The sequence below is a fragment of the Chamaea fasciata genome, unplaced genomic scaffold (assembly GCF_029207755.1).
Source record: "Chamaea fasciata isolate MVZ Bird 193981 ecotype frontalis unplaced genomic scaffold, bChaFas1.0.hap1 SCAF_2, whole genome shotgun sequence".
NCBI lineage: Eukaryota > Metazoa > Chordata > Aves > Passeriformes > Sylviidae > Chamaea > Chamaea fasciata.
Genome location: NW_027094087.1, coordinates 45,129,448 through 45,157,406, shown reverse-complemented (window position 1 = coordinate 45,157,406; position 27,959 = coordinate 45,129,448). Strand labels below are relative to the sequence as shown.

Below are 27,959 nucleotides of genomic sequence, written 5' to 3'. Positions count from 1 at the left end.
AACTTTGGGCTGTCTTACTGTGTCTTCATGAAGGACTGTCATGATTGTTCTTTTAGAAGAAGAACTGCATATAAATATCTTGTAAAGGTTCTTTAAACATTTGTTATTTATACTTAACTGTAGGTGTATTTCTTGCTATCTCATAATACTTCAAAACTTTGTAGAAGTGACAATGTAATATGCATTATAGACTGAACATAATGTCAAAAACTGCAAAATAAAAGGGTTATAATTTTGAAACCAGATATTAGAGAAGTGTGCTTATTTTAGTCTCAACAGTATACTTGAATGAAATGTAATCTGAAATAGTTGCTGCTAGTTAATGCACTTTTTAAGTACAAGTTCATGTTGCTATCAAGTCTTTTATGTATAACTGAATGAAATTAAAGTGTATGAATACACTGCGTGTAATATGTCTACGTTGCTTTTCAATTCAGCTGAAATACTTGCTTATGCCAAGCTTGCACACACTCACATAAACATACACACGTGTTTATGTGTCTGGAGCCCTGACAGATTGTGATGATTCAGTGTAAATAGACCATTGTGTGAGGCTGTAATCCCGTTGGTATTTTTAATCACGCTTACATGCCTACTGTTGATGAGAACAGGACTGGATAGGCATATTTTATTGATGGTCATGTTTACAGAACTAGTTTACTGACATTTCAGTTTTCTGTAGCTCTCACCACTGCTACTACTATTTAACAAATACTCAATCTTAATATAAGCCTCTTTCCACTCTGTGGGTTTCATTCAACAGGGTTGCTGCTCTGTTGGTTCATGACTTAGGGAGCTACTGCTCAGAACTGTTTTGCAGCCCTTTGCTGGTGGGGTGTTAGAAGTGTGAGCACCATGGCCCAGGAATGGTTGGTTCATACTGTGAAATGTTAACTTGAACCTAATTCAGTTGATGTAAAGAAGAGTGCTGTGCATTACCCGTTTGTGAGTGGCTGCCTCACTGTTGTACACCTGTTTGTAAGGACTTACTTAATACACTTTGATAAATTTAAAATTCTTTTTTTGTCTTCTCACATTTGCCTTATTTTGAGACTTATACAGCTCTGATTCAGGATAATATAGTAGTAACAGTTTAGTAGCTTATTTTTCAACCTTGTGGCTGCTTTTGTATGGTATTTGAGCTCCAAATTCAAATCAATTTTATAGTATTTGAATATTTGTTTTACAAGGATACCTATTCTCATGCAGGTAAACTGGATAAAACCATTTTGGTTGAAATGTATGAAACCAATAACACTTGAGACGATTGCTTGTTGTTTTTCACTGTGTAAGTTCAGAAGCCATTGCTAGAATATGCATTACTGCATTATACTTTGTTTTAATTTATTTTGTCTGCCTCAGGAACTGATACAGAATGCAGAAGATGCTGGTGCCACGGAGGTTAGGTTTCTGTATGATGAAACTCAGTATGGAACAGAAACATTATGGTCGAAGGACATGGCACAATATCAGGGTAAGTATAAGTTTTAGTAAATTTGGCCATTATTCTTCAATATGCATGTTGTTTGGGGTTAGCTGGCCCAGCTATCCCTCTCATCTCCTTAGCAGCCCCAGCCCACTCGCTGTTTGGGCCACATGAGAAAAGCCCTTGGCTCTGTATAAGCTCTGCTCAATGATAACTAAAACAGCCTTGTGTTCTTGTCGCTGTTTTCAGCACAAATCCAAAACACAGCCCCCAGCTACCATGAAATCCAAGCCAGCACACCAGTTTTTAATGTAAAGATGACCTTTACATCATTTCAGCATTCTTCAGGCAGTTCAGTTTTCTTCCCCATCCCTTTTTCTCTTGACCTTACACCCAACTTTTCTCCGTCTTGTCTGTATACTGCAATCCAGTAGAAACTTCAGTTTCTTGAAACTTCAAGGTTTTTATATCATTTACTATGGCTTTGTGAGATAGAGGTCAATTATGTATTTAACAATTATTATTGATATTATTTTTAAAAGTAGTTTGCATAGTCATTCCAAAAGGCATTCAGTTGTGATCTGAAGTTTCAATGATGGTTGATCCACTACTTCTTTCTTCTGGCTTTTTTCAGTTGTTAATCAGCCTTACTATGTCTTCTAATGTGAATTTGTCTGTCTTACTTTCTAGACACAGGTTATTGTTTTATCTTGCCTTATATTCCCTTCCAGTGGAGGTATCTTTAGCCTGTGACTAGTACATTTTTCAAATATAGTTTTGATAGTCTGAACAGATTGAGTTTAAGCTTTGTGCCACATGAACTTCTTTCAGAAATTCTGTTGTTTTCTGCTTTTTTGTTCAGTTTTTCAGATTTAGTCTTTTAAAATGTGCATGCAAGAATTAAATAACATATCACAATATAAATCTAAGTACCATTTACAGAGGTAAATTCATCTCCTTGCTTTTGCATTTTGCTTTCATTACGAGGCATAGTTTGATGTCAGCTTAGAGTCATAGCTTCTCCATTAAATTTGCACATGCATATACTTCAAAGAAATGCTTTCTCAGGTCTGTGAGTTCATTTCCTAGAAATTTTAAACATTAAGTAGTTTTCTTCTTCTATCATCTTTTTAATTCTTGCCTGTATATTATAGGGCCAGCATTTTATGCATACAATGATGCAATTTTCACCCCTGAGGACTGGCATGGTATACAGGAAATAGCAAGAAGCAGGAAGAAAGATGATCCCCTGAAAGTTGGAAGATTTGGAATTGGTTTTAATTCAGTTTATCATATAACAGGTAATCTTAGTAGTTATTTTAAATAGAAAATGTTGAAGTTTTAAATAGTTAAATTACTTTAGATATTCACAAACATTTAATATTTTCTCTATGGTGTGTTTTAAAATTAGTTCATGGCTAGATTTTCTCATGAAGCATTCCTATTTTTCTCTAATCTTATAAGGTATCTATTGATTTTGAAGGTTTTTGAAGGAGATTGTTTTATTAGCATCATTATGTACTTAGTCCTTTATATTGAAATGATTATTCCCTTACACTGGTATTTCAATTATACACTGCTGCTCATTTTATAGAGGCTCAAAATATAGGGTAGCTATCCAAGTAGAGGTATGAAAGTTCTATTCATTAGACTGAAAGTTTTCTGCAGGTTCTTTGTATAATAAATATTTATTATGAAGTATTATTTATTTATTGCTAGAAAAGATATTATGTAATAGAGGTATATGCACATTTACACTTGAAAGAGATAGTACATACTGTTTTGCAAGCTCGTAATACTCAGTCTTGACATCTGTTTTTCTCCCAGAATGTTTTATTGTGGTACAGAAGAAGCATAAATAATGCTTACAGTCTCCACAGTTATGATAGTACAGGATAAGAAGCAAATTTTTGCTGAAATAAAAAAAAATTACCTTGTGAAGTGAATTTGTAAGACACATGATATTTTTAACAATGTTTTACCTAGCTGAGCATGAATAAAATTAATGCATTCAGTGGTTTGATAATTCTGTGAATTTGTTCTTTAGATGTACAGGATTATTGTTTGCCAGCCTTCAAGATCTGCAAAGTATGAATCTAGTAGGACACACATGTAGTAAATTAATTGGTTGGGTTTTTTCTTGAAAATACTGGAAACATAAAAGTATGTAGTTGGAAGAAATTGTACTTCCTGTTGCTCACTGTCTGCTGGAATTCAAATGGTTGAATGAGTATTTATATATTCATTTGCAGAATAGGTGTGTGCTTGTTTCTTCCCTGTTAGTAAGCACTGAATTATGTTATCAGAATTGTAGAATCATGTAGGTTGGAAAAGACCTTTAAGAACATTGAGTCCAGTTATAAGCATAATGGTACCAAGTCCACTGCTAAGCCATGTCCCTAAGGGTCATGTCTGCATGTCTTTTAAATACCTCCAGGGATGGTGACTCAGCCATTTCCCTGGGAATTGTACTCCATTCATCACAGTTTTAGAATATTTTATTCTTGCCTTTTTAAAATTTTTCCTTAACACTGTATTTTAAAAATATGTTGCTTTAGGATTATTAATAATTTTTGGTTTTTATGTATACAGATGTCCCTAGCATCTTCAGTGGTGACCAGATTGGAATGCTTGATCCCCATCAAACCCTCTTTGGACCTCATGAGTCGGGCCAGTGTTGGAATCTAAAAGAAGACAGCAAGGAAATAAATGAACTTACAGACCAATTTGCACCATTCATTGGTGTATTTGGCAGCACAAAGGAAACCTTTAAGAATGGAAACTTTCCTGGTACTTTTTTTCGTTTCCCACTTCGTCTGCAGCCTTCCCAGCTAAGCAGCAATGTTTATGACAAACAGAAGGTTTTGGAACTGTTTGAATCCTTCAGAGCAGATGCGGACACAGTACTGCTTTTCCTGAAGAGTGTTCAGGATGTTTCGTTGCACGTTCGGGAAGCTGATGGAACGGAGAGGCTGGTTTTTAGGGTAACTGCCAGTGAGAACAAGGCCTTGAAACATGAAAGACCCAATTCTATCAAAATCCTGGGAACTGCAATAAATCAGTACTGTAAAGGAGTTCCAAGCAATAGCATAACATGCGTGACATACCATGTAAATATAGTTGTGGAAGATGAGAGTGTTAAGGACGCACAGAAAACATCTTGGTTAGTGTGTAATTGTGTGGGTGGTCGAGGAATGTGTACAGAACTGGATTGCTTAGCTGATGACTTGAAATTTGTTCCTACTATTGGAATAGCCATGTCTTTAGCAACTAACGAGGAGGAAAATGGAGCTGTAGCAGACTTTTCAGGAAGAGCATTTTGTTTTCTGCCTTTGCCTCCAGGCGAAGAAAGCAAAACTGGACTTCCAGTTCATGTTAGTGGTTTCTTTGGTCTCACAGACAATAGGAGGAGTATCAAATGGCGAGAGTTGGATCAGTGGAGAGATCCAGCAGCTTTGTGGAATGACCTTCTCGTGGTAAATATAGTGCCTAAGGCATATACCACCCTTATTTTGGAAGCTATCAAACGAATGGAGACTGAGAAGAATTCCGATTTTCCGTTGTCACCTGAAAGAATTTATAGGTTATGGCCTGATGAGAACAAAATCAGGGTACCCTGGAAACCAATTGTAGTACCTCTCTTTAAAGACCTGCTCCAGCATACAGTTATTTACTCAGTGAGTAATCAGTGGATAAAGGTGGAACAGGTGCACTTTTCTGAAATGGATGAGAGTTTGGAGTACACACAGTCTGTTCTCAACTACCTCCAGAATTCAGGGAAGCAGATTGCCAAGGTACCAGCAAATATTGCTAGTGCAGTGCATCTTACTATTTCTGCTGCTAAAGCTGTGAAAAAAGTGACTCCTGCTGTAGTGCGGCAAGTGCTAAGGAAATCTGGACACAGTGGCCCTGCTGAAGAGAAACTTCATCTTTTAGAATTTGTGCTTTCTGATGGAGTCTACAGTGAACTGATTGGATTGGAGCTTTTGCCTTTACAGAATGGGAATTTTACTCCTTTTTCCTCATCTGTGTCAGAACAGGATGTAGTTTACATAACCTCAGAAGAATATCCCAGGTATGCTTAATATTTGTAGTACTGTGTGGAGGTTTTTTGTTAGGCTTTTTTTTTTTTTCTGAATTTATATGTTGAAACAGAGCTTCAGACTGTTCTTTGCTTGTCAACAAACAAGGTATGCAGCAGCCTGTATTGTGATGAAATAAGACATGGATAGAACTCATTTTTCTGTGTATATGTCTGTGTGCATATGTCTCATTTGAAAAGTTTGACACTCATTTGCCATTAACCCTTTATAAAAGAATTGTGTGATCTACGCTTGAGGAGAATACCTCAGGATACATTTCCAGTTCATTTTCTTCTTGGAATTGGAACACTTAATTTCAGTGAGGTAGTACTAAAAAGTGGTTTCAGGAAATAAGCAGATACTACGATGAGCTGTCTTTTACATCTGCTCTCCCTTTGTTTTTTCCAATCCCTCTCCAATTAGTTTTTTTCCTTGCTTATTTCCCAGCTGCATCAGTGCTCCAATTTGGTTCTCATTTAATCAGCCGAAAGAGCTTGCACAGACGCTGGGGAGGGTATAGTAAAGAGCAGGCTAGCTGGAATAAATGAGCTTGGGGTCCCTGGGGAGAAAGCATGACTACTGCTTTTTATGTCTGTACTGGATTATGTATGTATTAAATACTTGTTAAAAAAGGAGCATTCTGCACACAGTTTCTAAAGACATAAGGCTTGAAGTAACTCAGACACACCAGATGTCTTACTGGTTTCCCCTTACAAAGTGCTACCTCTATGCATGATTACAATGAGCCCTCCTTCTCCTTTGCCTCAGAGTTCCACTAATTTCCAGACCCTCAACTTGAGAGAATGTGACACTTGGCATATGTTTTGTTACTTTACTGCTCTATGGACTGTTTAAAAGGGAAGTAGAGGTGTTTTGGAGTGTGCCCATATAGGTACTATTAAGGTAAAAAGTGCTTCAAGTGAGGTCCTTATGTAAATTGTTTTGAATACACATGTAGACAGACAATCGTAAAGAAAAGCAGTTGAATGCAAATAGCTTTTCTTCCCATGTTTCTTGAAAACAATGTGCTTATTTTCAAGGCTGCTGCTGTTCTTTTTCTGCTATATTCCAAACAGAATCACAGAATAGGTCAGGTTGGAAGGGACCACCGTGGGGTATCTGGTACAACCTCCCTGCTCAAGCAGGGCCATCCCAGAGCACATGGCACAGGATTGTGCCCAGATGGATGGTTCTTGAGGGAGATGGTTCTAGCGAGGGAGGTGGTGTTGTAGGACACAAAAGAAAGATGAGAGACTCCAAATATTTCAGAAGGCAAAGAGCATAGAAAAAACTTTTTGTCTAATTCTTAGTACCTTTTGTAAGGTGTTCCGATACAGACTTAACGTGATTGGTGAATAGGAACGACACCTCTCTAATCTCATTGGTAAACTAGAGAAACAGCTAAACACCACCTGGAGAAAGATTGTTTTGAGAAAGGATAGTTGTTTGCTAAGATTGTTTTGAGAAGAAGTCTTGAGAAGTTTTTCCTTGGGGAAAAGTTAGCAGCTGCTAGCAGGCTAAAATCTCTCAGACCCAAAAATCTCAAGCCCACAGGGAGGCTCCATGGCCTCTCTGAGCAATCAGTATTCATTCTAGTACTAGGTCATTGCACATTAAAGAAGTTCTTCCTCATGTTCAGCTGAAACTTCCTGCACATCAGTTTCTGCCCATTGCCTCTTGTCCTATTGCCTGAATCCTTGGCACTACAAAAAAGAGCCTGGCTCCACCTTCTTGACATCTTTCCTTCAGATACATGTAGACGTGGATGAGGTCCCCTTTCTTCTATCTCCTCTCGAGGCTGATGTGGCCCAGCTCCCTTCAGCCTTTCCTCATAACAGAGATGCTCTAATGCCTTAATCATCTTCATAGCCCTCTGCTGGACCCACTCCAGAAGCTCCAAAAATTTAAACCCATAATCATAAACCCATAATCTTTTCTTGCTCTAAACAATTCAGGTTATTTATCAGGGGATTAAAGCTACTAAGAGCCCATGATTCTAGTTTCTTTTTCTAAAAAAAAAAAAAAAAAAAGGTTTTCTAGCATCTATTGTGAGATGATTTATCTTTTGTAGTTCTTTCACTTTGTTAGTGAAGCCAGTATACTAATACAGAAAACATTTCCATGTTGAGACTAAGGAATTAGAGCCCCGCTTCAGACTAGTCATAAGAAACTTTTTTTAAACTTAAGGATAACAGTATTTCTTATTCAGTTCGTGTTCCATTGGTAATGGACCTGGTTTGATTAGTCTTGTAAAACTGATACAAAAGCATATTATAATAGGCATAAATCTCCTTGCCAGCTGCAGTGAAACAGAAATTTGAAATAGTAATGCTTTCTTTGCCTCTATTCTTGCCTGCATCAAGTATCTTTAATGTTTTAAGTATGATAAATTATGTATGTTAGATCTTTCAAAACCCTTGCAATTTAGGAGATCAGCTCGTATTCAAATTTGGACCCTGCTAGCAAGATAAAATAAGCTCTTAGAAATTTTCTTTCTAACTGTGGAAGAACAAGATTCTGCGTAGGTTTATGTCTAATGAACATACTCATGATTATGATCCAGAATTAAACTGGATATTTATTTTTGATTTCACAAAGACCAAAGCCCTTGGTTAAAGCCAGTTTAAAGTGCCTAAGTAAGAGAAGGGAGGATGAGACTGACTCTTGGCACAGTAATTTTAAGTATTGACTGCAGATCTTCTGAAATCTGTAGATCTTTTCAAATCCACAGACCTGTGTGACTTTCTAGAATTATGTGTTGTATTTTATGTAAACTTTTTGAACAGAATTCTAAGAGACATAGAATGGTAAGGTGCTATTTTAACTTTTTTTTTCGTTAGAGTACAAATAAGTGAAAATAGTTTTTTAATCCCAGTTTTTCTATCAAATAAAACTTGTTTAGACCTGCTTTGAAAAGAAGAGTAGTTGGGAAAATTACTTCCTTACTACTCTCTGCTTCTAGATGTATAACTTTCTTATTTGTCAGAAAATGCCTACTGAAAGCCCTACTCTGCATATGCACATGATTGCTTTGCATGCTACTGTTCTACCACGATGATTACCATGCTGGTAATGTCTATACAATAGCATAAATACATGAGACTTTGCTAAAGGGTGGGGGCCCTTTTTTTTTTTTCCTGTTTCTTGTTTTTCATGGGTGCTAGATCACTCTTTCCTGGCCTGGAGGGAAGGTTACTCTCTGATGACCTGAAGCCTGAGGTCCTTGCTGCTTTGAAAGAAGCTGCCCAAAGCCGAGGTAATGTGTCTTTTGTATTCTCTTACAGAACTTCTAATGGTTCAAACAGACTAGCTCTAAACCCAAGTTTAAAGTAATGTCTCCTGAAGTTGAGTTCCCATAAATAAGACAGTCATCTATAAAAACCCCATTAAGATATGATAGACTTGTTTGATTTGGAAATGACACAAATGAAAACTATAAATTAACAAAAAGGCAAAGGAAGAGGGATGAAAATTTGTGATAAAATAATAGATACTCATTTAGTAAAATGTATTTGAGGATGAAGAATTTTATTCAAATAGTATTATTCTACCTAAGACAGTCTTCATTCTGTTTTGTATTTATAGTATTTGCATATGCAATAGCTGTATCATGACTTTAGTATTGTGGATCATATTTTAACTCACAATTGCAGGTTCACTTCAGTACGTTTGTTTTAAACCAGATTAAGTAAGTTGAAGTATCCAGCCTCAAGCATGTAGATCAAATAATTTCATCATGAGTTTCCTGATTCTTAATTCATGGTTTATGGTTGTGTCAGTGTGGCCCTACTGAAATACTCCCAATCATGATCAAAAGACATGGTGAAGGAGTTTTATCTGTAGATAAGATACTTCTGTGTTTAACCTCTTCACAATTAATTTTTTTCTGGTATCTATTCCTCTCAGAATTTGTATGCACTTACCTTTCCACCCTTGTGTTTACCATTTGACTGATGAATTTGAAGCCTAAATCTCAGAAATATTTTCACTTAAACACAATTCACAAACCAAGTCACTTGTTAGCTCACCATATACCAATACTATTTAAAAGTAAGCTGTTCTTCAATGTCTAGAAAATGTGCTTTTCAGGAAAAGATTCTTGTCTTTTTTATTATTATTTGATTAATTAGAATTCTTTCTTAGATTGAAGATTCTAGAACTAGGTGTAGAATACTAATACTCACAGTCTTGATTTGCTTGTCTTTATACCCCTTATCATGGTCTTCAGTCATTTAGTCTCTACTTCTTCTGTATTTTGACCTTTCTTTTCCCTTCAGTCCTTTAAGTCCTTCCTCTTTATTATTCTTTTTGTTGAGTTCTAAAGCTCCTCCTTTCTCCATGTTTTGATCATTCCTTCATTATCAAAAACAAAAGAAAAATAAGGTAATCCTTATAGGCAAGATGATAAATCTTTAGACTATGGCAAAGCATCTATAAAATTAAAATAATTGAGTAACTTTTTGCATAGAGTAAAACATGTAAATATTTAATATAAATTGTATTAAATATATGAAATCTGGGACTGAAGGACAGCAAGTTTGAAATTATTGTCAAGACGACCTTTATTTTAAAAAGCAGAATTTTCAAAGTCCTGTCAGCATATTAGATGATGGATCTTGTGTCTGCTAATGCAGTAGAATATGCTTGGTTTAATTTTTTTTCTCTACTGGTAATTTCCCTCAGTACTGTTTTTAAACAGAATGTAAAGTAATGACTACTTTAAATTGTGTATCCAAACAGGGAATACTTGTGACCTAGGATAGAATCAGAAGGGGCTACTGTTTAATAGTACCTTTTAAGGAATGGATATATGTAGGTATCAAGACAACCACAGTGAGAGTAGATGAATGAAGATTTTATGTAAGACAGCAGTGTTGGTATTGAAAAATTCCTGTTCTGTGTAATGCAACCTTGAACTGATTTTCAAGATGTGTTTCCTAGACAATTTCTTCCAAGTGAATGTCACAATGCAATCTAAAAGCAGGCTTAAATTTAAAAAACAGAGCAAAACAATATGCTTAAATACATCCTAAATGGAAAATGCAGCAGTGATGGACACAGAAAAAACCCTGTATGTTATTAAACCAGTCCCTTGCTGAGTTCTAGGACATTCCTTCCTTTGCAGGCTAGGTCTCAGAACTGCAATGAAGTATTTCTAATCCTTTTAGTACTGGGGAGATTTTAGGTCACATTTAGGTCTTGCTTTTTTCTCTCTTCTTCTGGCAGATTCTTTCAATGATATTTTTCTAGGGACTCGTATACCTCTCATTTATTAGAAGAACATATTTTTGTAAATAAATATGACGAGTATTCTTCTAAATGTTCTTGAAATTATTAAATACTATTAGATAATCTTGTACAAGATTCAGGTGTTCTACTTTTCGTTCTACCTCCTCCTAAATTATTCTTCATTCAATGATTCTGCATAATTCTACAACTGCACTGCCATAAAAGTTCTATGTTACTATTAATAATAAGTATTAGAGGGGGTTTTGACAGGTTTAGAAATCTTAATCTGTCAAGAATTTTATTTACATAGCTGTAGAAATTATACCAGATTTCTGATACGGTTGCTGAAATAGAAACTTTTTATATTATTTCTTTGAGATGGGCTGCAATCATTTTTATTGTGTTCTTCTAAGATAAACAGATCTGACTTTTACTCTCCTAAAATGTGAATTGTATTTGTCTACTTAGTGACTGTTTCTATGCTTAGTGTATTAATATGTAGCTCACAGGATGTTTTCTAAAAATGGATTTGATTATATTCTAGCCCAACAGCTTCTCTGGGGATTTTCAGGTATGGTTGTCAAGATGTACTGGTTTGGATTGAAGCTTGATATTTGTGTGAATTTGGTGATTTAGTGATTTTCTCATTGCCCCAGCTTTCTTGTAAAAAAACCTTGCCAAACAGTGATGCCAAGAGATAGCAACCTAACATAATTATGAAAAGATTTCTAAATACAGCTGAGGGGAAAATGCATGTTGATGAAGAAAACCCTGTAATTGTGTTACATGGAAATTATCAATATTTTCATTGATTTTTGTATGTTTAATAATTTTACATGCAGGAAGGTTTCAAGTATTTTAAGATTACCTGTATAGTTTTAAAAACAGTATTTTAAACTTCTGTTCTCAAATAAAACAAATGGAATATTAAATTTTGCTTTTAAGTAGATTATTATCTTCCTTGGGCCTCTTCTGCAAGTTTTCTTCACTTTTACAAGGCTGATATGTTCACCTGTTTTCCGTTCAATAGAGCTATCACAATCCGTAGCTCTGTAGGCATGAAGTGAAAGAAAAAAGATTTTTTTCTGAAGGATGTCTATAACTGCCCTTAATCTAAATTTGGACTGTTGCCTTCAAGGAATTGGCAATGTTGTCTAGATGTGTGATGAAAGATTTGAAATTCAAATAGATGTCTTGCTTTTACTTCTGTAATTATTTCTGATGTGTTGGGAGGTAGTGGTATTTTTTTTCTTCTGTGCTATTTTATGCCCAGAAGTCCTGCAGTTTTTATATATAAACTTTCCTAATGATAATTAAGATATGAGTGTAAAGACATATTTATTTCTTTTAGTGAGAACTTGAATAATAAGAATAAAAACATATAGACTTAGTTTCAGCACTCCCTGCCTGAGTCTAGTTTGTCAGTTTTAGTTGTAAGATCAGCTGCACCTGAACCACTTTGCTATATCTAATAATCTTTCAAATCTATTTGAAATTATAGACAAATAAAGGATTAGATTTTTAGTTATCACTAGGCAAATAGGTAGGGTAAAGAATCAACTAAACAAGAAAAATGTTTGTCGTTCAATTCTAAATCTCTAGTTGCTATGTATGCCTGAAAACATTTGTGTTAAACTAACAAATGAAATAACATACTGATGATTTTCACTTTGTTCATATTTTCATACTAATATGGAATGTATTTGCTTTTAATTAACTCCTGAAAGCAAAGGAAGCTGGTGTCTGCAGTCCTGTTAAACTTTTTTTTTCCCACAAAAAGACAGGGCATGGATTAGACATTTTTTCCTTGTTTTCCTTTTTCTTTGCCCCCTGAAGCCATTTGCTAAGTAACTCTGCTCTGTAATTTTTCACAGCTTTTTCTTTTTGCTGTAATTTCAGGGAGACCGTGCACTCAGCTGCAGCTCTTGAACCCAGAAAGGTTTGCCCGGCTCATTAAAGAAGTTATGAATAGCGTGTGGCCTGGGAGAGACGTGGTTGTACAGTGGTATCCAGGCTTGGAAGAAAAAAAGCACCCGTCAGTTTCCTGGCTGAAGATGGTCTGGAAGAATCTATACATACATTTTTCTGATGACTTGAGTGTGTTTGATGAAATGCCGCTTATCCCCAAGACATTGCTGGAGGAAAATCAAACATCACTGGAACTGGTTAGATTTCGGAATCCGTCACCCATCATTCTGGAAGATGAATCTGAGACTCAGCTCCCAGAATATTTAGCTGATATTATTCAGAAAATTGGTGGAGTTGTACTTAAGAAGCTGGATATTTCTATCCAACATCCACTTATAAAAAAATATGTGCATCCACCATTGCCAAGTGCTGTTTTACAAATAATGGAAAAAATGTCCTTACAGAAACTATGCAATCAGGTTGCGTCATTCCCGCCAACACATAAAGATGCTTTTAGGGCATTCTTAGCTAGTTTAACAGATGCAAATGAAAAAGAGAAGAGAATTATTCAGGAATTGCTAATATTTAAAAAAATTGAAAAATCATCTGATGAAAATGTCCCTGTTTTTACTGGGCTAAAAGGTAGTAAGGTATTACACCACACTGCCAAAATTCCTCCTGGTCTAAGGTTTTCTGTTCCAATAATTGACAGCAGTGATGAAGCAACTATTCGCTTAGCTAATTTGCTGAAAATAGAACAGCTAAAGAGCACAGACTGCTTGAAGTTTGTTATAGATGACATAAGAAGTGATTTTTATTCATATGGTGAAACAGCACAGATAATGCAATGGGTTCTTGAAAATCTGACTTTTCTGAAAAATGAGAATACAGATGTGATAGATTGGCTGACACCACTAAAGTTTATTCAGATCTCACCGGAACAGATAATGTCAGCAAATGAACTGTTTGATCCTGAGGTAGAACTTCTGCAACATTTGTTTTATGCTGAGGAGGAAAGTTGCTTCCCCCCTGTTATTTTTACATCCTCAGATATTCTTCATTCTCTGAGACAAATAGGCTTAAAAAATGAAGCCAATCTTGAGGAAAATGATATCTTGAGAGTGGCAAAAAAAATTGAAAGTTTGCATGCTGACTCTAACACCAATCATGATTTGCTGTTAAGAAAAGCTAGAACTCTCTTGATGATTTTGAACAAAAACCATATGCTGCTTCAATCACCTGAAACAAAAGCTGCAATGAAAAAGATAAAATGGATTCCTGCAAGTAAGGAAAGGCCTCCAAATTATCCAGGGTCCTTAGTGTGGAAAGGAGATCATTGTAATCTGTGTTCACCACCAGAAATGTGTGATATATCACATGCAATTTTAGTTGGTTCCTCAGTTCCTCTTGTGGAAAATGTATTGTTGGATATAGAAAAAGCACTTGGCATCTCCACCAAACCCAGCATAAAAGCAGTCTTGAAACATTTCAAGGTGGTAGTTGATTGGCATAGTTCTAAAACCTTCAGTGATGAGGACTATTATCAATTTCAGCATATCTTGCTTGAGATTTATGGGTTTATGCATGATCATCTAGAAGAAGGCAAAGAAGCTTTTAAAGCCCTGAAATTTCCCTGGGTTTGGACAGGTAAAACATTTTGTTCCCTCACACAAGCAGTTATAAAATCAGTTCCTGATCTTGATCTCCAACCTTATCTACATTATGTTCCAAAAACTATGGCAAAGTTCCACCAGTTGTTTAAATGTTGTGGTTCAATTGAGGAGTTGACACCAGACCATGTTTCTATGGTCATTCAGAAAATATATCTGAAGAGTGAGCACTCTCTCTCGGAACAAGAGAGTAAGCAAAGCCTCCACATTATGTTGAGCATCATAAGGTGGCTGTACAGCAATCAGATCCCTGCAAGTCTGCACACGCCCATGCCTCTGTACAGTGGCAAACTTCCTTATAAACTTGCAATGAAGCCAATTCATGAGTGCTGTTACTGTGACATCAAAGTTGATGACTTAAATGATTTGCTTGAGGATTCTGTTGAACCCATAATTTTGGTGCATGAAGACATACCAATGAAAACTGCTGAGTGGTTAAATGTCCCATGCCTTAGCACAAGACTGATTAATCCAGAAAATATGGGATTTGAGCAATCTGGGCAAAGAGAGCCTCTGACTGTGAGGATTAAAAACATACTGGAAGAATACCCTTCCATTTCAGATATCTTTAAGGAGCTTCTTCAAAATGCTGATGATGCTAATGCAACGGAATGTAATTTCCTGATTGACATGAGAAGAAATATGGATATAAGAGAGAACCTTCTGGATCCAGGAATGGCAGCATGTCATGGTCCAGCTTTGTGGTCATTCAATAATTCTGAGTTTTCTGACTCCGATTTCCTAAATATAACTCGATTAGGAGAGTCTCTAAAAAGGAGTGAAGTTGACAAAGTAGGAAAATTTGGACTGGGATTCAATTCTGTTTATCATATCACTGATGTTCCTATTATTTTGAGCCGGGAGTTCATGATTATGTTTGATCCAAATGTCAACCATATAAGTAAGCATATCAGAGATAAATCTAACCCTGGCATCAAAATCAACTGGAGTAAGCAACAGAAGAGACTGAGAAAATTTCCAAATCAGTTTAAGCCATTTATAGGAGTTTTTGGTTGCCAGCTACCACTGACAGTAGAATCTCCCTATAGCTACAAAGGAACACTTTTCAGGCTGTCCTTTAGGACTCAGCAAGAAGCTAAAGTGAGTGAAGTGAGCAGTACATCTTACAATACAGCAGACATTTACACTCTAGTGGATGAATTTAGCATTTGCGGTCATAGACTGATAATATTTGCTCAGAGTGTAAATTCAATGGTTTTGAAATACTTGAAAATTGAAGCAGATGATCCTGGCGTGGCACAAGATGTTGTCACTATCAGAAAAAATCTGTGTTCTTCCAAAGCCTTGACTGCACCAAATGTAAGTGTTTTAAAGGAGGCAGCTAAACTCATGAAGGTGTGCAGCAGCAATACTAAAAAGCTTCCCACTGAAACACCAAAGTCATCATGCATCCTACAGATAGTAGTAGAAGAATTTCACCATGTGTTTAGGCGGATTGCTGATTTACAGTCTCCACTTTTCAGAGGTACTGAAGATGATCCAGCTGCTTTCTTTGAAATGGCTAAATCAGGACAGGCAAAAAGATCAGGTGATGAATTGCCACAGAAAACAGTAGATTCAACAACGTGGCTTATATGTTCTTGCATGGATGTTGGAGATGCTTTGAAATTTTCTTTGCATGAAAGTGGACGAAGACTAGGCCTAGTTCCCTGTGGTGGCGTAGGAGTGTTGCTGTCTGAAACCCAGGATCAGAAATGGATTGTGAAACCTAATTGCAACAACATAGGCGAAGTATTCTGCTATTTACCTCTGCGAATAAAAACAGGCTTACCTCTCCACATAAATGGCTGCTTTGCAGTTACTTCAAATCGGAAAGAGATATGGAAAACAGACACAAAAGGAAGATGGAATACAGTTTTCATGAGGCACGTTATTGTAAAAGCCTACATAGAAGCTCTTTGTGTTTTACGTGACATGGCAATCAATGGTGAGCTAGTTGACTACAGTTACTGTGCAGTGTGGCCAGATCCTGATTCAGTTCACGATGATTTTTCTGTTATTTGTCAAGGGTTTTATGAGGACATAGCTCATATGAAAAGCAAAGAAGGGATCAAAGTGTTTTCTGATGGTTCGTCTTGGGTTTCCATGAAGAATGTAAGGTTTTTAGATGACTCCATACTGAAACGGCCAGATGTTGGGCCGTCAGCCTTCAAGATCTTTATGAAGTACCTTAAAAAAACGGGTTCCAAAAATCTGTGTGCTGTAGATCTTCCATCCTGGGTAAAGACAGGATTTGAAGAAGCGGGATGCAAATACATATTATTGGAGAACACTTTCTCTGAGAAACAGTTCTTTTCTGAGGTATTTTTCCCTAATGTTCAGGAGATTGATGCAGAGCTACGTGATCCTTTGATGCGTTATGTTCTCAATGAAAAAGTTGAGGAGTTCTCAGGAATTCTTCGTGCTACTCCATGTATTCCCTGTTCATTGGATGGACATTCACTAGTTACACCATCAAGACTGATCCATCCTGAAGGAAGAGTTGCAAAGTTGTATGATGCTGAGGATGGAAGATTTCCTTATGGTACCACTCAGGATTATCTTAACCCTGTTATTTTGGTCAAACTTGTGCAGTTGGGAATGGCTAAAGATGATATTTTATGGGAAGATCTGATAGAACGTGCAGAGTCAGTAGCTGAAATTAACAAGATTGATCATGCTGCAGCTTGTCTCAGGAGCAGCATTATATTGAGTCTTATTGATGAAAAATTAAAATCTAGAGATCCTAGAGCTAAAGAATTTGCTGCAAAATGTCAAAACATTCCTTTCCTTCCTTTCCTCAGCAAACCAGCAGGCTTCTCACTGCACTGGAAAGGCAGTGATTTTCAGCCTGAAGCAATGTTTTCAGCAAATGATCTTTTCACTGCTGATCATCAAGATATAGTTTGCCTCATACAACCAATTCTTAATGAAAATTCCCCCTCTTTTAAAGGTTGTGGTACTTTGTCATTAGCTGTCAAAGAATTTTTGGGTTTACTTAAGAAGCCAGATGTTAATTTAGTGATAAATCAGTTAGAAGAAGTTGCAAAGTCATTTGATGGAATCACATTGTATCAAGAAAATATCACTAATGCTTGTTACAAATATCTGCATGAAGTGATGTTGGAGAGTGAATCAACAAAAGCCATAATAATTGAAAAGCTAACAAACAGTAGTTTTATTTTGGTTGAGAATGTGTACGCTGATCCATCAAAAGTGTCTTTTCATTTGAATTTTGAAGCAGCACCCTATCTCTATCAGTTGCCTAACAAATACAAAAATAGTTTCCGTGAGCTGTTTGAAAGTGTGGGTGTAAGACAGGCTTTCACCGTTGAAGACTTTGCTGTAGTTCTGGAATTAATAAATCAGGAGAGGGGGACCAAACAACTAACAGAAGACAACTTTCAGCTCTGCAGGAGAATAATTAGCGAAGGAATATGGGGCCTCATTAGAGAGAAGAAGCAGGAATTTTGTGAGAAAAAGTATGGTGAGATTTTGTTGCCAGATACTCGTCTTGCACTTCTGCCTGCAAAATCTTTGTGTTACAATGACTGTCCGTGGATTAAAGTTAAAGACACAACTGTTAAATATTGTCATGGCGATATTCCAAGAGAAGTTGCAGTGAAGCTTGGAGCAATACCAAAACGCCATAAAGCTTTAGAAAGATATGCATCAAATATCTGTTTTACTACCCTTGGAACAGAATTTGGCCAGAAAGAAAAATTGACTAGTAGAATTAAAAGCATTCTGAATGCTTACCCTTCAGAAAAAGAAATGCTGAAAGAGCTCCTTCAGAATGCAGATGATGCAAAAGCTACAGAGATCTGTTTTGTGTTTGATCCTAGACAGCATCCAGCCGATAGAATATTTGATGAGAAGTGGGCACCACTTCAAGGACCAGCACTGTGTGTTTACAACAATCAGCCTTTTACAGAAGATGATATTCGGGGAATCCAGAACCTTGGAAAAGGTACAAAAGTAGGAAATCCCTGTAAAACTGGACAATATGGTATAGGCTTCAATTCTGTTTATCACATTACTGATTGTCCTTCTTTCCTGTCTGGCAATGATATACTTTGCATTTTTGATCCTCATGCAAGATATGCACCCGGTTCAACATCAACAAGTCCTGGCCGCATGTTTAGAGATTTAGATGCAGATTTCAGAACACAGTTCTCAGATGTACTGGATCTCTACTTAGGAAATCACTTTAAACTGGACAATTGTACAATGTTTAGGTTTCCTCTTCGAAATGGAGAAATGGCAAAAGTATCAGAAATTTCGTCAGTTCCGTGTTCAGATAGAATGGTCCAAAACCTTTTGGATAAGCTGCGTACAGATGGAGCAGAACTTCTAATGTTTTTGAACCATATGGAAAAAATTTCTATTTGTGAGATAGAAAAAACAACAGGAGCACTGAATGTCCTGTATTCTGTACAAGGCAAAATCACTGATGGAGACAGACTGAAAAGAAAGCAATTCCATGCATCTGTGATCGACAGCGTAACTAAAAAGAAGCAGCTAAGTGAAATACCTGTTCAGCAGATTACGTACACAATGGATACTGAAGACTCTGAAGGAAATCTCACCACTTGGTTAATTTGTAACAGGTCAGGCTTTTCTGCCATGGAAAAGGTATCCAAAAGTGTGGTTTCAGCCCACAAGAATGAGGATATTACTCTTTTTCCTCGTGGTGGAGTAGCAGCTTGCATTACTCATAATTACAAAAAACCACACAGAGCATTCTGTTTCTTACCCTTATCATTAGAAACTGGATTACCTTTCCATGTGAATGGACACTTTGCTCTGGACTCTGCAAGACGAAATCTGTGGCGTGATGATAATGGTGTTGGAGTAAGAAGTGACTGGAATACCAGTCTAATGACAGCACTGATAGCACCAGCCTATGTTGAGCTGCTGATTCAGCTGAAGAAGAGGTATTTTCCAGGCACTGACCCTGCAGTATCAGTGCTGCAAAACACACCTATTCATGCTGTGAAAGACACTTTGAAAAAGTTTTTATCCTTTTTCCCAGTTAATAGACTTGATATTCAACCAGACTGGTATTGCTTAGTGAAAGCAGTTTACAGTTGCATTTATGAAGATTTGAAGCGTCTTTTACCTGTTATGAGAGCTCCAAATGTTGATGGTTCTGATTTGCATTCTGCTGTTATCATCACATGGGTTAACATGTCTACTGTGAACAAAGGCAGACCATTCTTTGACAATTTGCTACAAGATGAATTGCAGCATCTCAAAAATACAGAATACAATATCACGACACGGAAGACAGTGGCTGAAAATGTTTACAGACTAAAGCATTTACTCTTAGAAATTGGCTTTAATTTGGTATATAACTGTGATGAGACTGCAAATCTCTACCACTGTTTGGTTGATGCAGATATTCCTGTTACCTATGTGACACCTGCGGATGTCCGATTGTTTTTGATGACATTTTCTTTTCCAGACTCTAATTGCCACATTGGAAAGTTACCCTGTCGTCTTCAGCAGACAAATTTGAAACTGTTCCATAGCCTCAAACTCCTGGTTGACTACTGTTTCAAAGATGCAGAAGAAAATGAAATCCAAATTGAGGGTTTGCCACTCCTCATTACTCTTGACAATGTTTTGCAAGTTTTTGATTCAAAGCGACCAAAGTTCTTGACAACATACCATGAACTGATTCCATCTCGCAAGGATCTCTTTATGAACACATTGTATTTGAGATACAACAATATTCTGCTCAGCAGTGAAGTAGCTAAAGTCTTTGATATCAAAAGTTTTTCTGAATTGTTATCATCTGTGCTGCCTAGAGAATATAAAACTAGGAATTGTGTGAAATGGAAGGAAAACTTTGCAAGTGAATCTTGGCTTAAAAGTGCATGGCATTTTATCAGTGAGTCTCTAAATATTAAGGAAGAGCAAGAAGATACACAAGCAAAATTTGATGGTGTTATTGAAACTTTGAAGGACTGGACTTTACTCCCAGGTGTAAAGTTTACTGTCTCAGCCAATCATCTGGTTGTGCCAGAGTGTGATGTTTTGCTGCCACTCAGCATCATGCATATAGCTGTCTTTCCAAATGCTCAGAGTGATAAAGTCTTCCATGCTTTAATGAAAACAGGCTGTATTCAACTGGCATTGAGCAAAATCTGCTCCAAAGACAGTGCTTTAGTGCCTATGTTGTCAGAACGTACAGCAAACATAGATAACCCTTCCAGCATTCTGAAAGCCATACAATATATGGTACAGACATCAACTTTTAAGACTGAAAAGTTAGCAGAAAGTGACTTTGAGGCTCTCCTAATGTACTTCAATTGCAACTTATGTCATTTGACATCTCAGGATGACATTAAAATTTTAAAGTCTCTTCCATGTTACAAATCAATCAGTGGCCGATACATCAGCATTGCAAAATATGGGACATGTTATGTCCTCACAAAAAGCATCCCATCAGTGGAAGTAGACAGATGGACACAGTCGACTTCATCGGCTTTTCTTGAGGAGAAGGTTCATTTGAAAGATTTGTATACTATGCTTGGCTGTGTCTCTGTGGATGATCTTGAAGTGTACTTGAAACATCTTTTGCCAAAAATTGAAACTCTGTCTTATGATGCAAAATTAGAACATTTGATCTACTTAAAGAATAGGCTAACTAGCATTGAAGAAACCTTAGAAATGAAAGAACAGCTGTTTGAAAAGCTTGAAAGCATTTTGATCATTCATGATGCAAGCAATAGGTTAAAACCTGCAAAGTACTTCTATGACAGAACTGTAAAAGTCTTTGAAGTTATGCTGCCTGAAAAGTTCTTTATACCCCAAGATTTTTTTAAGAAGCTAGAGCAACTTACAAAACCAAAAAATCAAGCCGCGTTCCTTCCATCATGGGTAACTTTTCTGCGACATATTGGATTGAAATTCATCATTTCACAGCAGCAGTTACTGCAGTTTGCCAAGGAAATCAGCATGCGAGCAAATACCGAAAACTGGTCTAAAGAAACACTACAGAATACTGTCGATGTTCTCCTCCATCATATATTTCAGGAAAGAACTGACCTTTTTTCAGGAAATTTTCTGAAAGAATTGTCTTTAATTCCTTTTCTGTGCCCTGAACGAGCTCCAGCAGAATTTGTGAGATTTCATCCTCAGTATCAAGAAGTTAATGGAACTCTTCCTCTTATACGATTCAATGGGGCACAGGTGAACCCTAAATTCAAGCAGACTGATGTGTTGCAGTTGCTGTGGACGTCATGTCCTATTCTTCCTGAGAAAGCAACCCCTTTAAGCATCAAAGAGCAAGAGGGGAGTAGTCTTGGTGCACAAGAACAGCTTGAGCAAGTTTTAACCATGCTGAATGTTAATTTGGACCCTCCTCTGGACAAAGTTATCAATAACTGCAGGAACATATGCAATATAACAACTTTGGATGAGGACATGGTGAAAACTAGGGCCAAGGTCCTAAGAAGCATTTATGAATTTCTTAGTACAGAGAAGAGGGAATTCCGCTTTCAGCTTCGAGGAGTTTCTTTTGTAATGGTGGAAGAAGGTTGGAAGCTCCTTAAGCCTGAGGAGGTGGTAATAAACCTTGAGTATGAATCTGATTTTAAACCTTACCTTTACAAACTTCCTTTGGAACTTGGTACTTTCCATCAGTTATTTAAACATTTGGGTACTGAAGACATTATTTCAACAAAGCAGTATGTTGAAGTTCTAGGTCGCATATATAAGAGCTCGGAAGGAAAGCAATTGGATCCTAATGAAATGCGTACAGTTAAAAGAGTAGTTTCAGGCCTGTTCAAAAGTCTTCAGAATGATTCTGTAAAGGTTAGGAATGACCTTGAGAATATGAGAGATTTTGCCCTTTACCTTCCCAGTCAAGATGGTAGGTTGGTAAAGTCTAGTATCTTAGTTTTTGATGATGCACCCCACTACAAAAGCAGAATCCAAGGTAACATTGGTGTGCAGATGCTTGTTGATCTTAGCCAGTGTTACTTAGGCAAAGACCATGGCTTTCACACTAAATTGATAATGTTGTTCCCTCAGAAACTGAGGCCTCGCTTACTTAGCAGTATACTTGAAGAACAGTTAGATGAAGAGTCTCCCAAAATCTGTCAGTTTGGAGCGTTATGTTCTTTGCAGGGAAGGTTACAGTTACTGTTGTCTTCAGAGCAATTCATCACAGGACTTATCAGGATTATGAAGCATGAAAATGACAATGCTTTTCTGGCTAATGAAGAAAAAGCAATAAGACTTTGCAAAGCTTTGCGAGAAGGTTTGAAAGTTTCCTGTTTTGAGAAATTGCAAACAACATTAAGAGTTAAAGGGTTTGCTCCTATTCCCCACAGCAGAAGTGAAACATTTGCTTTCTTGAAGAGATATGGAAATGCAGTAATATTGCTTTACATACAGCATTCTGACAGCAAGGACATAAATTTCCTCTTAGCATTAGCCATGACCTTAAAATCCGCAACTGACAACCTGATTTCTGATACCTCATATTTAATTGCCATGCTGGGTTGTAACGATATTTATCGGATCAGTGAGAAGCTTGACAGCTTAGGAGTGAAGTATGACTCTTCTGAACCATCAAAACTTGAACTACCAACACCTGGCACTCCTATACCGGCTGAAATTCATTATACACTTCTGATGGATCCAATGAATGTCTTTTATCCTGGTGAATATGTTGGTTACCTTGTTGATTCTGAAGGTGGTGATATATATGGATCATATCAGCCTACTTACACCTATGCAATTATCGTGCAAGAAGTAGAAAGAGAAGATGATGAAAGCCCCAGTTTTCTAGGGAAGATTTACCAGATTGATATTGGATATAGTGAATATAAAATAGTGAGCTCCCTTGACTTGTACAAGTTTTCCAGACCAGAGGAAAGCTCTCATGGCAGGGATAGCACACCTTCTACCCCAACCAGTCCTACAGAATTTCCAGCACATGGACCAAGGGCAATTCCACCTATCTTCACTGGTAGAGAGAGCCACAAAACAATGTCCTCAAAACACCACTCTCCAAAAAAGATAAAGTCAAACTCGTTGCCAGAAATACTAAGAGAAGTGACATCTGTGATTGAACAGGCTTGGAAGCTTCCAGAATCTGAAAGAAAAAAGATTATTAGGAGGCTGTATCTTAAATGGCATCCAGATAAAAATGCAGAGAATCTTGATATAGCTAATGAGGTTTTCAAACATTTACAGAATGAGATTAACAGGATGGAAAAACAGGCCTTTATGGATCAAAATATGGACAGAGCCTCAAGGAGACCCTTTTCATCTTCTGCTTCTCGATTTCAGTCAGATAAATTTTCATTTCAGAGATTTTACAATTCATGGAATCAGGAAGCAACAAGCCACAAATCTGAAAGGCAACAGTGTAAAGAAAAGTGTCCCTCCTCCACAGGGCCATCTTACTCCCAACGCTTTTTCGTCCCGCCTACATTCAGGTCCGTTGGCAATCCTGTGGAGGCACGTCGATGGCTTAGGCAGGCCCGAGCCAACTTTTCAGCTGCACGAAATGACCTTCACAAAAATGCCAATGAATGGGTGTGCTTTAAGTGCTACCTTTCTACTAAACTGGCCTTGATTGCAGCTGACTACGCTGTGAAGGGCAAGTCAGACAAAGACGTAAAACCAGCAGCCCTTGCACAAAAAATAGAGGAGTACAGTCAGCAACTTGAAGGACTTTCAAATGATGTTCAGACATTGGAGGCTTATGGAGTAGATAGCTTAAAAACTAGGTATCCTGACTTACTTCCTTTTCCACAGATTCCCAATGATAGGTTTACTTCAGAAGTTGCTATGAGAGTGATGGAATGTACTGCTTGTATTATCATAAAACTTGAAAACTTCATACAACAAAAAGTATAAATGATTTGAAGAGGTTAGGGGACTGTTTTGTCAAGAGTTTAGCTGTTTCACGCGGTGGGATACAAATGTAATTGTGCAGATTATGGAATGTCCAAGGGGTTAAATGGTGCCAAGCAGTTTAGAAGTGTAGTGCACAAAGGTGGATGGTACCAAGGTACTTAGAACTGAAATTTACTTAAATGGGATTTTTTTCTTAACTGAGCCTGCTGTTAAGCAAACTGTAAAACCTGAATATTTTTTAGAATTTGCAAGGAAATTGAGCTGCAAAAATTAGATGTATGCACAACATTGTGATTAATTGGCATATTATTGAACTGCACTTTATATAACCAAAGCTTAGCTTTCTGTTAGATGAAGCCTGTAATTATAAAGTCTTACTAGATTTATTTCATTTTATGTAATGTTTCTGAAAGGGTAATGTCAGTTTTCAATGTACTAATCTTCAGACTGGACATACAATGACATGGGAGATGGGGTGGAAGTTAAAATAACTTTGGAAGTATTGCTCCAAAGCATATCTGTATTCTTTTGTGTTCTGTGGACATTCATGTCACTTGTAGTAATACTCTTATCAGCTGGATCTGATTATAAATTTGCTGCAGCATCACACTGTAAACATTTAAAGGATAGGTTAGTACCTGTAAACTGGTACAGTTATTTTAATGCTGAATAATGATACTTGATTCAACATGCCACATCATGTCATGCATTGATTGCATTTACTTTATTATAAAATAATGAAGTATTTAATTTACTTTTTTTTTTAAAGCCTGTCATCTTTTGTTTAATGAAATAGCATGTGGATGATATAAAATCTGTGAACGTTATTATATGGTGTTTTATGATTTTTTTGGAACACCAAAACCCAGTTTTCAGATGCCTAAATGCTTGAGTTCCTTTTTCTCTCCCTGCGTGTGTGCCTTTGTGTGTGTACATATATATATATATATTTTTCCACAAACACTGGTAACAGTACAATTCAGTAACTCATTTTTGGTGTACACAGAGCACTGGTTTTTGTTACATGTTTAAAGGTGCTGCAATGTAATGCTGGTTTTATTTTGTTATTCACTACAGCCCTCGAGAAATCTGATTATTAGTTCACACTCTTTCTTTTATAGTTTGTAATACTTTTGGTAATGTCATGCAGTATGTTCAACATCAGCTTTTTGTAAAAAAAAATAAAAAAATAAAAAATGGAAGGCTAATGCTAAAGGGAAGGATTTTTCTTTGCTGGATCAGCCACATTAAACATAAATGTCAAACATTTTCCAGTGGCATGCTGTTACACTTGTCTACTTGACAGCACAGTGAAACTGAAATTTAACTTACAGAATACAAAGGAAAATAAACAGCAAGCTTGCAGGACTGATGCAGTGGCCATAGTGTTGTAACACAAAAAAGAAAAAAATCACAGTGAGGTCTGCCTCATTTTTAAGTAAAATATAAAGGCCTTGTTCTCGAAGAAATGTGACATTTGGAAAACGATACTGCTTCTGATTGTGGAGCCCTATTATTATTATTTCTGCTATTAAATTAAGTGCCATAAATTTAATAAAGAAAAATGCAAACATATATCTCAGTCCGATGTGTTTTGGTTTTATAATGTAAGCTAACTATCTATTATTTGAAGCTTTTATATAGGTAAATGCACAGTCTTTTTTAATTAATTCTAAATAATTGTACAAATATTAAAATACTGTTGAAAAGGAAACTTTTTTTTTCTTTTGCAATGACAAATGTTTGCAGTTTTCTCAAAGTAATTGTACATTTTGCTGATTTTTTTGCAATAAATAGCATGTAAGTAAAACACAAATCCTAGTGTGCCATGAAATAAATCAGTTTAGTTAATTCCCTGTGTTTTAAAAAAAGATTCCTTTGTGGTTCTTGCTTCGTGCATTAAGTCAGATAAGTAGTATTCAGGGTAAGCAAAATACTTGAAAGAGTTCTCATGCTTTTCATTTTAAATGGAGCTAAAACATAAGGTTCTCATGGCAGCATGCAAAAGTGTAACAGGAGCACCATGAATGCTTTCCTGTTAGAAAATCCTTAGAAAATCTTGTAAGTGTATAACTGTGTTTTATAAGCAGCTTATGTTGCCTTACCAGTATTATTATTATGGACTGTTAAAATGGCTGTGCAGAACCACTAATAATTTTTATTTTGCTTTTTTTGTATATACTGTTGAGCACTGATACTGAGAAAGAAAACTATCCCAGTTCTTAGGAAGCTAATGGCCTGAAGCAGTTTTAAACGTTGAATCAAGCTGAGAAGGAAAACTTGACCAACACAGAAAAACTAATTAATTCTGTTATTCCTGAACTGAAACTAACAATAAAATTTACATTTGGCTGCAGAGAGACAGGCAGGAGTGGTGTCTCAGTTGGAAGTCTCTCAGTTTCTTACCTGCTTAACTTGCTGTAACAGCTAGCCTAAATAAAGAGGCTTTGTGAGACCAGGAAACCATATTCTGACAGAACATGATTCTGTAAGTGCCATTTAATTCCTTATTAAAAATAGAAACAAAGAAAATGTTTAACTGATTCTTCCTTTTGCCTCAGCTGGGAGACTTGGCAATATGTCTCTAAGTCAGGTATGGAAGCTTAGAACAGCTGGATGTGATGATTCTGTGGTAAGGGTCTGTAGAAGTAAATGATGGCACATAGGTTCCACAAAAATATATTTAACAAGTAATTCTGCACATTAAACGACTTCTCATTGGAGAAAATATCTTTCCAATCAGGTCTGTCTCCTACCTTCCACAGGTACCAGCAGTTTATCTAGGAAAAGCAGCTTCAGTTCTTGTCTCCAAAAATTACAGTTGAGGAATTTAATGAAAAATCGGTGTAGGAAGCTGATTTAACTATACATTGGGCAGCTTAAATCTAAGGAACTGCAGTTGGAATAAGCCTTGATTGGCTTGTTACTATCTTGTGTTTTAAAAGCTTTCCTCTCAAACAACGGCATACACAGCTATTCTAAAAAGCACGGGACACTTGCCTCAGCAATTAGTGACAAGAAAAATACCTTTTTTTTTTAAAGGAAATATATTGTTTAGCTGACTACCAGAAGAAAAATAAATTGTCTATTGTGTAAAAAATGCAGTTTTGCGATATTTGTACTTGAATTATCACTAAAGTTACTGTAATGATTTGTGAAATAGGGTTTAAAATTTACTATAAGGATTGTATTCACTTGGTGCTGGTATACTTCAGTTGCTTTAAACAAGGCTGTAATTAAATCCATTGTAATTTCTTTCTCCAATTAAAGTAGAGGAAGGTAGTACCACCTTTGAGATTTTCTGTTACTGGATCTAAACTCTTTGAGAAAGGCTGGATTGGTCTTGGGGAACAAAGGCAGAAATAATAGTTCAAAAATAACTAAACTTGGCAGCCAAAGTAAATGTTTTCATTTGAAGAAGACATACATTTTTTGGTCACATGTAGGGATTTATCAATGAATTTTTAATCAAAACTCTTTATCTTTTCTTTGGTTTCTTTTCTGGATGATTAATTCAGTAGCACTGCCATAATTTCTTTGTTTACTTTCACCTACTACTGATTAAGACAAACGAATTCTAGATGTCCAATGAAACCTAGTTGTAAAGCATTTTCTAAATTCTGCAAAGTACATTTTTAGTTGGGACCAAGACTTTTGTTCATATTTTTGCCCAAAATACATTTCACATTCTTAGTCTTGGAAAAGTAATTTTGCTTTAAAAATGAAAACATTGATTTGTGTTTCATTAAATACAAAAGCAGA

At 36.5% G+C, this 27,959-nt stretch overlaps 1 protein-coding gene across 1 annotated transcript in view; it reads left to right on the top strand.

Moving 5' to 3' along the window:
* SACS (sacsin molecular chaperone) overlaps nt 1-27,956 on the top strand; it is a 57,856-nt gene extending 29,900 nt beyond the window's left edge. The window contains exons 6-10 of the mRNA XM_066175870.1: nt 1,363-1,474; nt 2,581-2,727; nt 4,019-5,501; nt 8,673-8,764; nt 12,637-27,956. Coding sequence (XP_066031967.1) covers nt 1,363-1,474; nt 2,581-2,727; nt 4,019-5,501; nt 8,673-8,764; nt 12,637-24,197 — 13,395 coding nt within the window. The 3' untranslated portion in view covers nt 24,198-27,956. The remainder of the gene's footprint in view (nt 1-1,362; nt 1,475-2,580; nt 2,728-4,018; nt 5,502-8,672; nt 8,765-12,636) is intronic.
* The last annotated feature ends 3 nt before the right edge of the window (nt 27,957-27,959 follow it).